At 40.5% G+C, this 13,393-nt stretch overlaps 1 protein-coding gene across 1 annotated transcript; it reads left to right on the forward strand.

Moving 5' to 3' along the window:
* Positions 1-7,952: 7,952 nt before the first annotated feature.
* sox4a (SRY-box transcription factor 4a) lies at positions 7,953-11,214 on the forward strand. The gene has a single exon (XM_079590611.1). The coding sequence runs from the start codon at positions 8,395-8,397 to the stop codon at positions 9,475-9,477; it is 1,083 nt and encodes a 360-aa protein (XP_079446737.1). The 5' UTR covers positions 7,953-8,394; the 3' UTR covers positions 9,478-11,214.
* The last annotated feature ends 2,179 nt before the right edge of the window (positions 11,215-13,393 follow it).

Raw genomic sequence — 13,393 nt, forward strand, 5'->3', positions numbered from 1 at the left:
AATGATCCCTCAGCGGCGGAGAGGAGCAGAACGGCGGTATTTTGAGAGGAAGTGCTCGGCTCCTCTGCCTCCCCAAAACAAGCCAGTAGACTGCAGCTGCGAGCTCCTGTGCCTCCACTCTAGTTGTCTGGCTGTGCCGCAGTGCGTCTGGGAGGAAAAAAAGACTCTACGTCTGTAGCCAGAGCGCTGCCACTCGCCTAAAACCATGCCGTGACACAGCAATCAGATGACTTGTGTCAGCAGAACGATGCGTCATCATTTCGTTGAGCAGAAGGGATGCCGGGAAAGTTTTTCGGTGTGCCATGCCACCCGAAAACCCTGTCTTAACATTCTGGTACTTGTCTCCGCTGCCGGGGAGAAGCAGCGGCACTATATAATAATAAACAAGAGAAAGGGAAATTGTATCAGAGAGAGAGAGATGGCAGCAATGCATATTGTTTGCGCTTCACCCACCTTAATTTGTATTCCATTTTTTTCCTCCACTTTCAATGTTTGACTTCCCTCTCTGTCTCACTTTCAAACATCCTCTCCACCGCTTTTTCTTTCTGCCACTCTGTTCTCTCTTCTTACCCTATGAAGTGCATCAATGAAACGAAATTGGCTTCTAAGTTTCCAATTTTCAGTATGAAAAGGGTCTCTCATCCTTTAAATGTCACTGTCTCCTCTGATGGAACAAACAGACACATAAATACGCTCACATGCCCACTCTCTATGCATGGCATTCTCAGTGTCTTTATCATTGTATACAGGTACACCTTTGCAGTCCTTTGTCTGCACATGGCTGTTGTAATTAGCATAAACGTAATATGTCTTTGTTCTAAAATCCATATGGTTGAGACAGTTAAGGGAGAGAATCTGGAAAGGCAGCCAGTACGTGAGCTGCTGGACTGATCTGCTTTCTCTATCTCCAGTACTGATGCCCTGATGTATGCAATTGTGGAGTCCAAGGAAAACACTTTTCTCTATTTCTCCTCCCTTCACTACTCTCACTCTCTCTTTCTCTTGCGTATGTGTTTATTAAAGGAATATCTCGCCCAGAAATATTTCCCTTGTGAAAAAGTACACTTTAGCAAACTTTAAAAAAATAATACTTATTATTGCCATAAAATTAAAATGATAGATTACATTAAATAAATGCAATTAGCAGAACTGTAAACTTAAGTAAGGCTTAAGTAAATCTTTATATGCAAATTAAAAAATTGCTTCTAAAAATGGTTAAAGTGTACTGTCAAATGTACTGACAAGCATTTATGGTAAACTAAAATATACTTCGTCATTTCTATTGAACTTGTATGACAGTAATTACACATTTGTAATGATCAAGTTGCAATTGAGTATATTTAAAATATTTTAACTTTCAATGTAATAATGAATAACACATTACAGTTAAAATGGTAATCAAGTATTTTAGTACGTTAGTCAACACATAAAATAAATGCACTGATGTAGAACGACAAAAAAAAGCATATTGATTTAAAGTGTGGGACACAAAAGGAGATTTTTTTCTAAAAACTCAAGGTCGCCATTTTCAGTGCAAAAGAGCTTTCAAGCTTCAAGAGGGACACAAAACCCCAATAGTAGATTCATAAAGTGATCCTAGTGGGTAGCACTTTACTTTACAGTCCTGTTACCCATGAATATACAATGAACTTATTATAGTAATTACAATGGGTAATAACAAGGTACTAACCCTGAACCTACCCCTAAACCTAACATTAACTCCTGTAGTTACCTTATATTAACCAGCACTGTAAGTACACTGTAAGTACACATAAGTGCACATACTGTAAAATAACGTGCAACCGATATTCCAAGTACTCTGAAGACATGATATTTGTGTTAGGAACCAACCAATTTAAGTTGTTATTCAACAACATTACTGTTAATTGCTGCAAACGGATCACTGAGTTTAGAGAATCAGATCAGTTTTATTTGTGAAAGAATCTGGCAGACTGGTTTTGTAATGTGGACAGTGCTTGAAGAGGGCCACCAGTTTTTCTTACATACCGGCACTTCTGACATGTTGCCCGTATGGAAGCCCGCTCAGCCCTCCCTTCCTCAGAAACGCATTTTGAACCGAGCATCGGGAGTACCGGCACTTTTTTTTTTGCTTCATTTCAAGCACTGGATGTGGATCGACTGATTCATTGAAAATATCTGTTTCAGAGGAATGATTCATTCATGAATCCATCATTGTTTTTTATCTCATAGATTCTGCCGTGCAGAGCAAGTCATATGGATTACTTTTATGATAATTTACAGTGCTTTCACATCACTTTTGAAGCTTGACAGTTCCAGTCTCCTTTCATTGTAATTGTGTCTTTTTTCTTTCTTTTTTTCTTAAAACAAGTTCGTAAACTTAAAACATATGTTGAATATCTCTCATCTTTGTAGACCTGACTGAGATTAATTTAGGTCAGTGGGTTTGGGTTTCATGTACTAAAGGTGTGTGCGTGTGTGCGCGTGCGTGCGTCCGTGCGTGCGTGCGTGTGTGTGGTGTGTGTGTAATACAGCACCTGTTAAGTCAGTGATGGGTCCTCTCTAACTCCAACAGACAGGAAATGGACATGAGCCTGTCAGTACACACACACACACACACGCACGCACGCACTCACACACACACACACACACACACACACACACAATATGTTGTTCCAATATTCACCTAAACATACTCCACTTTTGGTACAAACCTTGAGCCAAATTACATAACTTTCAATGCAGAGTGGCCATTCACTCTCCATAACTATATATTTATATATTTAGCCATTCTTTCTTCACTCACTTTACTGTCCACAAAACATTTCCCTCTCCTGTTACCTAAAAGCATAGTCTACTTACAATAACCCAGAGAAAATCTACTGCTCAAGGTTGCTTGCAAAACATAAACAAGATCTTTCTACAAGTGAATGCACTCTGCTCATCAAAACACTTTTTGTTGCCTACAGAGCAGCAAAAGCTCTATTCATAACCTTGAGTAAAACCTCTAGTGTTTACTAAATAAGAGATCAACTTTAAGCTGTCAGAGACACAAAAGTGAAAAACAAAATGTTTTCATTTGGTGACTATGCAGCAGTATTGTACATAATATTGTACATCATATATGGACGTTCCCTACCTGCTTCTATATATGTCAATATACACTTTCCAATAAATAAATAAATTCTCAACTTCACATTTTTAAACTTGTTTTTCCCGAAATCCCTCTGTAAATCACACTAAAAATATCTTCAGGTCACAGTTTTTGCGGGGTCTCACAGTTAATGGGGGAGTAAAAGAAATTTGATTTTGCATAAATGTAACAAAGACTAATCTTAAGACACAACCTTTTTCCATTTTGAAATTATTTGAATTAAATTAATTATCATAATAGATTCAGACATTTTACTTTTTTTACTTCAAGAAAGAATAATTTCCATTATTCATAATGGTGATTCTCATTATGCTCTCATTACAGTAATACCGTGTTTTTACAACTTTAGCACATCGAGAGTTTTTATTTTTATTTAAATAAGCATTCTTTAAAGGCATTTATAAAACAAATGCTGAAATGATATAACAATACTTCACAAATAATATGCAAATATGTTTTTCCACATTAAAATAACAAGAAAGTAATTTGTATATCACATTACACTAATGAGAATTATGTGGGAGTGTTTAATTGTCATAAAATAATAGCACAATATAAAAACAAATCTGTTGTAAAACAGGCTTTGTTGCTTTCCTTTCTTTTCATTTATGACTTTTCTTTTGGTTTCAAGGCGAAATATAACTTAATTGAAATAAACATGTCTCTTGATGAACAGTTATACTGGTGTCATAATATCGGTTGGTCTTGAATTATAGCATCACCTCAGTTTATAACGGTTGGTAACGCTTTAAACAAATGAACCTGACTATATCATGACTGGAATCTACCCAACAAATACTGTTCAGTTTTTCTATGGACTCTTTATCGAGAAAACACATCAGCTCATAATTAATATGAAACCACTTTTGAGAAGAGTTGTGCTGATGAAGTGATGCTATCAAGATAAGTGTTACTGTTACTGAGTTGCACTGGTGAACGTTAGAAACACGTGAAACTTGAAAAAGGAGGCGTGCCTTTGGGCGCCGTTCCTGATTTATTGCTGCAATGGGGAAGTAAACCCTATGAAAGATAAGCCATCAGCCGTTCACTTCTGAATTTGTGTTCTTACCTCGGTCTTCTGCTCCGGGGGAAGTAATCTGCTGAGCTGGACGATTGGCTGTAACCGTTTTGGCTCTCTGGTGCAAGTTATCTGGGTGACCTCACCACAAGCAAGCTTATCCAAATAAAAAAAGGGACAGACATTTGGGTGACCTTTTTGCAGAAGTTAAGAGTTTAAGTTATGAGAACTTAAAGCATTACAGATGGCGTACACAACTTTAAACGCTAAGAGGAATACCTGCTGGGGTTAGGTTGGACCACATATATTTCAGTTGAACAGTTTCAATGGAGCTTAGCAATCTCACGCAGATACACACACATGCTCGCGTGCACAAAGACTCCATTGTGCGATGGCAGCAGCACAGAGAGGCTGGAGAAATTAGCCTGGTAATGAGGAAGGGAGCAATGATGGGACAGAAAGAATGTAATGAATAACTCGAAGGCACGCTCCTCCAGACCGTGTCATAACGGCTCCAACTATCATTCTGACCTCAGTGTACACACTGTCTGCACTGTTCCCTGCCCCAATTCATCTTCCTGGCAACTGCAGGATAAGCTCATTTTCATAAACCCAGATCTAGTCCGTTGGCCGCTTGTCTATATAACCCAAGCTATCAGATTGACATCTATGCAAATCCATTAATATTTGTTTGTGTATGGGTTTGGAGGCAGAGGAGAGATCGACAGGCAGATTGATAAGGACGTTCCCGTGTCCTTGTAGACTGTGTAGTTCAGCTCCGCTGGGCTAAGACTAGCAAGATCATGTACTTTCTTGTCTGAATGTGTTTTGAGAGCAAACAGTCAGGATTTCCATGGCAACACTAAGCCAAGCTTGAGGAGTGGGGTTTGGATTGAACACCGTGGTAGTGGGGAGTGAACGAGTGAATTAAGCGAGCAGCCGTCGGTGCGCCGTGCCGCCAGACCATTACTAAAGCTTCTCGTTTTCAGCCCGCGAGATCAAATACTCTCATTATGAGTGGATTTGTCCATCTCTGATCCTTCTGTTGTAGCTCATTTTTTCTGTGGCAATTGCACATGGATTTTATCCTGTAGGTGATTTTGTTTTCTTAAAAGGACACCCCCTGGTACAGAATTTGACTAAAAGATATCGCCACACTTTCCACAGTTCTTAAGAACTGCAAAAAAAATTGTATTACAGGTTTTCTGAAATGTGATGTCTAATATGCAAATTTTCTAATTACATATGCACTCATTTGCATACATTTCCAGAACAGAAATCTGAACAGTAAATAAAGACAGGCAGGTTCGAAATTCTTGTTTCATTTTGTTGGCATATTAGAGTCAAAGATTTAGAGGGGATTTTGGATATCTCTTTTTGTCACTATATAAAGAGGAAAGTACTGTTAACAGCAAAAAAAAAAAAATCACCTTGTATTTGGGAATGAAATCAGGTAAATGCAGATGTGAATAAAACTGTGTTTGGTGTATGTAATTGCCGCTGAATTTGAGATTTCTGCAGGAGAAAAAAAATACTAATTTTGATACAACAGTCTTTAAATATATGTATTGAAATCTAGATTCAAATAGATAAAGTGCAATCTGCTTGTTAAGACGTGATGTAAAAGAAAACCTGTTTCTGGATCCAGGCCTCTATTTGTTTCAATTGAGAATACTACCTCAACAGCTGTTTATAAACACTATTCATTCATATCACACATTTAAGCTACACTTTTGTAAAGTTTCCTGGGTCACAGCATCCCGGACACCAACATTTCAACGATTCAAAACATGAATCACTGTCTGGCCAGCTGCGATTTCAGTATGGATATAAAGGTTATGATCATGATTCTTCAGCCATATTAGAGCTCACCATCCCATGGTTTCACAGGCAAGGCTTCAGTCTAGTCCCAGGCAAAAATGCAGGTTTGAGCTGTTTTAACTGAAAGCAACTTGCACTGACATATCTTAAAATAAGTCAGTGCCATTGTTTTGTCTCAAAATGCACACAAGTAATGTTTTTTTTTCTAATTTAACTTAAACTTTAATTGAACTAAGGCCAAATCCTGGCTTAATCTAAACCCTGTCTGTGAAACCAGGCCTGTGAGTGTATATTATCACTTATAGGTGTATTATGGATGTTTTGTTTCCACTAGTCTGGAACACATTATGAGCAGTCAAATAGCCCAAAACCTCATAACTAACCATGAACAAAACAATGTTTCTGCCTGTAGTGACTTAAGCACACCTATTGATATAATACACACTTGCTGTGGTTGTCAAGATTATAAACAAATTGAAACATGTTAACAAAGTAAAACAAATGCCAAATTTTGCAATCGATTCTGGCATGCAACAGTACTCACCTTTGACTCACCTGGAGAAAATAGCAGTTGTGTGGCCTATAGCTGGTGTGTTCCTGTTAAGGTGTAACTGCTAAAGTAAATAATCGTAAGTGTAGCAGGGTGGCCATCTGTCCCTGTAATGAGACACAATAAGGTAAACTAGTGTGCATTCTCTCCCATCACACCTGTTTAAACAGTCAAAGGTGTTTGATTACTGTATTCAAAATCAAATGGCCACAGAATTGCCTTAGAAAATCTCATGCACACGGTGTACAATTGGTGCGGTAAATGGTTAACTTTTGTTATTTATTTTTTAACTAATACTTTAGCTATGAGGTCACTGAAGTATTGATTTCAGTTATATTGATTCAGGGTTTAGGAAGTCACTGTCTGCTTAGCAGAGATAGTGGAGATGAATCTTCACATCTCACAATAATGAGACTTGAGACACTTGCCTTTTGTTGTTATTTTCTATCCATGATAGATGACTTGATTACGTAATGCATATTCAGATCTGTTTTATCTAGTTAAACAGTTATTCAGAGCAGACACTTTCTGTGTGGAATAACAACTGTTTTCGGTCCTACGTTGGCTCTAGTACGCCATCTGGAGGCATGAACGAATGCAGTTTTAACAGAGTCATGTTGCCAAACGCTTTCTTCACCTCTTGCATGTGACTGTTTGCTGTGTGAGAGCATTCTGGTATCAGCTTCATTCTAGTAGCCTAGCTAGAAATACAAAATTTGGAAGAATATGAAATGGACTGTTTAAAAAAAATAGACATTGCTTTAACCCACCCATAAAACACTTTAATCATTATTTTATTTTTTTGCAACCCGATAACTAGAGCGCGAGCTAACAACACAAACAAGAACATGCTGCCTTTGAATGGAGAAGCGCGTGGCATGTGGGCGCGCGCTGTCTTTGTGTATAAATAAATAACGCACGGTGCTGTGCATGCTGAATATTAATGGATGAGCGATTATTTTATTTAATTTTTTGTTGTTATTTTTACCAACTATTAGAACATTATAATCATATCGCCATTTAATATTGTAAATAAAACAATAATTTGCAGTCGCTCTATGATTCATGCAATACCCGCGAGAAAAAAGTAAACACTTGATTGTGGAAAGCTGGATTTAACAATCTTACATTTTAATCCGTGTTATCGCTCATAATCGAACATCAGAATTGCTTATCCTAACTTACACCCTTGCCAAATTCAGCGTGCGATCTAGGAAAGGGGGAGTGCATAATGTGCCTTTAAAACTAAGTTTGCAGTGTAGATGGAATGAGGTCAGACAGAAAGCTTCTCATTGCACGCGCCGATTATTATTAGATACTATATTCAGCCAATGAACGGCGACGAGGTGTGGCTTTGGCTGTGGATAGGCTAGTGACAGCCGCTGATTGGCTGGAATCTCTTTCCTTTATACCTTCGGAAAAGGATAAATCCTTGTGAGGCGGTTTAGCAGAAGTATTGAAAGTTGTGAAGGGTGATAGGAAGTTCAGAGCATGAAAAAGTGCAGTCGCCTAAACCTACCGCATGGTCATACGACAAACTATGATGAAGACACTTGTCCGTTTCCATTAAACGGCTTCAGATACTTCGCGTCCAGAGCGCACTCTGGGTTCGTTTTCAGTCGAACCGGCAGTTGAACGACAGACTGTTGATTTTGACGACGTTGCCGGGACTTGACAGGGATATGCGCTTTGTGGACGGTGTGCTGAACCAAAAGACAGACAGCAGCAGCAGCAGCAACTTTGTGTCCAGACTGACTAAATCATATTCCTCACAAGAGTGAAGAAGAAATACTCTTCGCGCTATCAACGCGTCTCGAGCTGCAGCACGTGTAGGATTTTCGTGCGCAATTAAAAGTTGAGACTGTTTAGCGCATGGGCACAGACCTGGCTATGGTGGAGCAAACGCACATCAGCAACAACAGCGACGTGCTCCCCGGCGATTCTATTGATTCTGGGGAGATGGACCTAGACATGGACGCGTCTCAGACCCCCGGCTCCCCAAACTCAGCTGGGGATAAAATGGACATCGCCTGGTGCAAAACCCCATCGGGGCACATCAAGAGGCCAATGAACGCGTTCATGGTTTGGTCGCAGATAGAGAGGCGCAAGATTATGGAACAGTCGCCGGACATGCACAACGCGGAGATCTCCAAGAGACTCGGCAAGCGCTGGAAACTTTTGAAAGACAGCGACAAGATCCCCTTTATCCGCGAGGCCGAGCGTCTGCGGCTCAAGCACATGGCAGACTATCCTGACTACAAATATCGACCTCGGAAGAAGGTGAAGTCATCCAGCGGCAAGACTGGGGAGAAGGGGGAGCGCGTGAGCGGCAGCCCCGGCGCGAAGTCTGCATCCAAAAAGAGCTCGAAATCTTTCAGCAGGACGCACAGAAAGTCCACGCCGCTTGAGCTGACCGCCCACTCCGTCCCTGCAGACCACCACGCGCTCTACAAGTCCAGGTCCGTCTCCGCCGCCAAACAAATACCCGAGAAACCAGCAAAGCGCGGGCATGTGTTCGGGGGATGCAGCTCTGACAGCAGCCCGCCCTCCGTCGCTGTGCCGGCCAGTCCCACTCTGAGCAGCTCGGCGGAATCCAGCGACCCGCTGAGCCTGTATGAGGACGGGCTAGCGAGCGGGAAAGAAGACGCGGAGCCCGCCGCGCGCTTTAAGTACACCCGCGCGCCGTCTCCGACGCCCTCCGCATCGCACTCGTCCTCCTCGCAGTCGTCCTCCTCGGATGAGGAGTTCGAGGACGAGCTGGCGGACCCCAGTCCCGGCTTTGACAGCTTAAGCACCTTTGGCACAGCGCCTCTGGACAGAGATTTGGAGTTCAACTTTGAGTCTGGCTCCGGCTCGCACTTTGAGTTCCCCGACTACTGCACCCCAGAGGTGAGCGAGATGATATCAGGGGACTGGCTCGAATCGACAATATCAAACTTGGTGTTCACTTATTGAGCGCTAATAATGAGTCTGATTGAAAGGAGAACTTGAAAAAATGACTGGAGGACTGCATAAATCCTCCGAGACGAGTCAGAAGACGAATCAACGACATGATTCCTCTTGTTTATCATGCATCAGATACTGTGGGCTCTCATTATCCACTGACAAGAGTGCAGATGAAAGTGCTTAGCTTGCTCGTTTGGTGCTGGAAGGAGGCGCGCTTTGGACGCAGAGGAAGGCGTTGCGCGGTGGCGAGTTCACGTTGTGCGCCCTCTTCGACTTAAAAAGGGACGTTTTTAAACCGAAAAAAAAAAGTCTGGTCGAATGCTTGTTTTTTGCTGGAGGTACTGAATGGAGGTGCTCGCGCTTGAGGTTGTTTACCAGAGTCGTTTGTTAGACCAGAATCGCATGCTTTCATTACGATTTAACTACGAAAGGCTGTTGAGAAGCGTAACTGGTGTTGATTCATTGAAACCGAATGGCAGCGCCATATCAGACGCAAAAACAAAACAATCACAATCACCAGCTTTTCTGTCGTCATGACATCAGGATTCAGACGCAACTCAGATGATATTCGACTCTTTACACTACAAATCAGGACCAAAATTCATCCGAGGAGCGTTCTCTCTCTTTCTCTGCCTTTTACTTTTTTCATCCTCGTTCTCTCGCAAGTAACTTTTAAGCGCTGGCATTTTTATATCGATGTATTTATAATGGCCAAACATTGCTCCCCTCAGTCAGTTGTGTTCTAGTCAGTCTGTTGTGTGTATAGGCTACACATGCACATGTCCGTCTGTCTCGCGGAAGGGCTAGTCTTGTTTCGTATTATTTAATTGATGACCTCTCACATGGAACGGAGATTAAATGTTTCATTATTTTCTGAGTGTATTTTTGTACAAAATCTATCGAGGGGGTGTCAATCGGTGAATATCGCTGTTTGGATTTCCGATTTTTAAAGCCAGGGGGTTGGGTTGTCTCCAGAATCTGCCCCCTAAACATGTTTACAGTGTCAATCCACAGGCTTCTTAAAGAGACAGTATCTACATTTCAACGACCAATCATCATTAGCCTACGATGCGCGCGCTGAATGAGGTTGTATGTAGCTGCAGCGACAGCTGCGATTTATCGTGTCCTTATTTGGGATACTGTACCTTTTGAATACCGATTTCTTTGTGCTTTTATAGTGACACGTTTCGGTTTTAACCACTGGATGGAATTACAGATACGGTCGAAATGCCTATAATTCATGAACAATGAAGTACGTCTTCACTCCATAATTGTACAAGGATATTTAATCTTTTCTACTTGTTGGCTAAATGTAGCTAATTGTTTTAGTATATTATGGCATGGCGAATAGCATTTTGTATTTCTGAATTCAGGTTTATGTAGAGCAGTTGTGTTTAAGGCAGAGGATCAACATGAAGATTTCTATGTACATTGACTGTAAAATAAGTAAAAGATTGCGTGTTTATGTCTGACGATGATATATCATGACAGGAACAAGAACATATATCTTTATACATCCCTATGTTTAAGAGTGTTGTTCATGACTTTTGGAATATATAGATATGTTTTATTGTTTCATTTTGTGCAATATGCTGTGTACAATATTGTTTTGTCTTGCCATACCATATCTCAACATTTGAGTAGTGAACTCAAAAGCCAGCCAATTGTGTCAAGTCACTGCCTGTCAGACCTCTGTACAGAACTTTGTCTTTTTCCAAGAAGGAAATAAAATCAGCTGGAACTGAACCTCAGTTGCAAGACTGTTTCTCTTCATATTCCCTTTTTGTTTTTCCTAATACAGTCTGTAGTCAAATTTAACATGTCATGAAACCAAATAATCTTTCTGCACCACCATGCATGTTCATTTCTGAGAGAAGCACTGCCCCACAAAGGCAAGACACAGGAACTACGCCAACACTGAAACAAAATGGGTTCACAAATGTTTTGATTGATTTGAAATCACACTTTAATTCACAGCAAAGTAGAACTACAATACTGTTACTGTTTTTTGGTTGCATGGCAGATCAGTAAACAAACCCTAGTTTGTTTCTGAAGTCTAAAAATGTAAACTGTTTCACAACTTTGATGCTTTAAAAACATTCCAATATACAATATTAAGCTCAGAAGCTGAGAATAAATTAGATTATTTATCAATACCACTTACACAGTCCCCTGCATCAGCACTGTGTCTGTATGTCTCTCTAAATGAGACATGTGTAGTGACGCATGGCCAAAAGAATCACTGACAGGCCTGTTGCAACCTGGAGGGACGGGGAACTGTCACATAATAACATTACACCACTGTTTCAATTCTCTAGTCCTTAGTAAACATCCATCCATTCACCCCTCCCTCCCCAGTTGTCCGCAATAAGACACAGGCAGGGGGGGTATGCGTCTAACAGAGGCGATCCAGACATCACAAACATGCAATAATCACATTACATGCCTGCAATATGGCATGTTTACATGAGGGGGGGGGAAATAGATCAGATGGTTTGTCAGTGTCTCAAGAGCTGAGTGTTTCAGCAACTCGGCCTGAGTCATTATCTAGCATCATCCCAACTGATAGTGCAGGGTGTGAACCTAATGCCCTAGTCAAGTGTGAGCATGGATGCACACTGCAGCAAGAGGGTCTAGACATCGGCTCTGTGGGGGAGGAGTGTGAGACAGATGAGATGTCTCTGCCGGGAGGCTACATTGGGGGCGCTCAAGTGGATTGTTCAGAAGGGATGACTGCTGAAACCAATTAATTCCTTCTGGGTGCACTGGTTTGTGTCGGGAATGGGGAGGGGGCCCTCGAAAGATTTTTTGCGTTAATCTGTTTACATCCCCCAAATGAGAAAAGAGACAGGAAGCCGTTTGAATACCACAGTCGTGCAAAGCAAAGATATGAATGTATCAGTCTGTCAAGCAGACTTGGATGATGGATTGTGTTGGGGTGCTGGTTGCAAACTCATGTATCTGTGTTACTTGCTATGCACTGACTTGTTATCTGGAGTCAATGACACAGGCAAAGTTCATATATATATATATATATATATTGTACACACACACACACACACACACACACACATGCACGCACGCACGCACGCACACACACACACACACACACACACACACACACACACACACACACACACACACACACACACACACACACCCACCCACACACACACACACACACACACACACACACACACACACACACACACACACACACACACACACACACACACACACACACACACACACACACACACACACACACACAGTAGTGTGTTCGGGGTTACATACATTTATTAACTAAAACAGATAATAAAAATTGCATGATGTTTTTTATTTATTTAATACTGCCCGGAAAAGCTATCTCAAAAAAAAAAAAAAAAAACTTTTTGAATATGAATATTGTAATCCAAAAGCGTAAAACTTTCAGCGTTCAGATGTTTGGCTTGTATTGATGATAATGCATTGATAATGCATGTTGTTTTTTTATTTATTTAATACTGCCCGGAAAAGCTATCTCAAAAAAAAAAAAAAAAAAACTTTTTTAATATGATAATCCAAGTTATTATGTCTTCTGGAAAACATGTACTCATGTAGCTTCTGAAGGGCAGTACTAAAATGGAATACAATATCTCTAAAAAAAAAAATGTAAACATTTGAACAGGTTCATTAAAAAAAATCCGCTATTATTTTTTTCTTGTATATTATGTGTATATGTATGTATGTGTGTATATATATAATACAGATTTTTTTTTACTAATAAAATTAATTAATCACGATCAACACACTAAATATCTCTTCAGCACTAGCAGAAGGCAGCACAGATGGTTTGAATCAGTGCACTTAGAGAGATTAGAAACACTTAGAAATATTTACACTGATCCACTCCAAGCATGTCACCAATACAACCTGATAAGCTTTT

This window comes from Phoxinus phoxinus (genome assembly GCF_949152265.1).
Source record: "Phoxinus phoxinus genome assembly, chromosome: 19".
Lineage (NCBI taxonomy): Eukaryota > Metazoa > Chordata > Actinopteri > Cypriniformes > Leuciscidae > Phoxinus > Phoxinus phoxinus.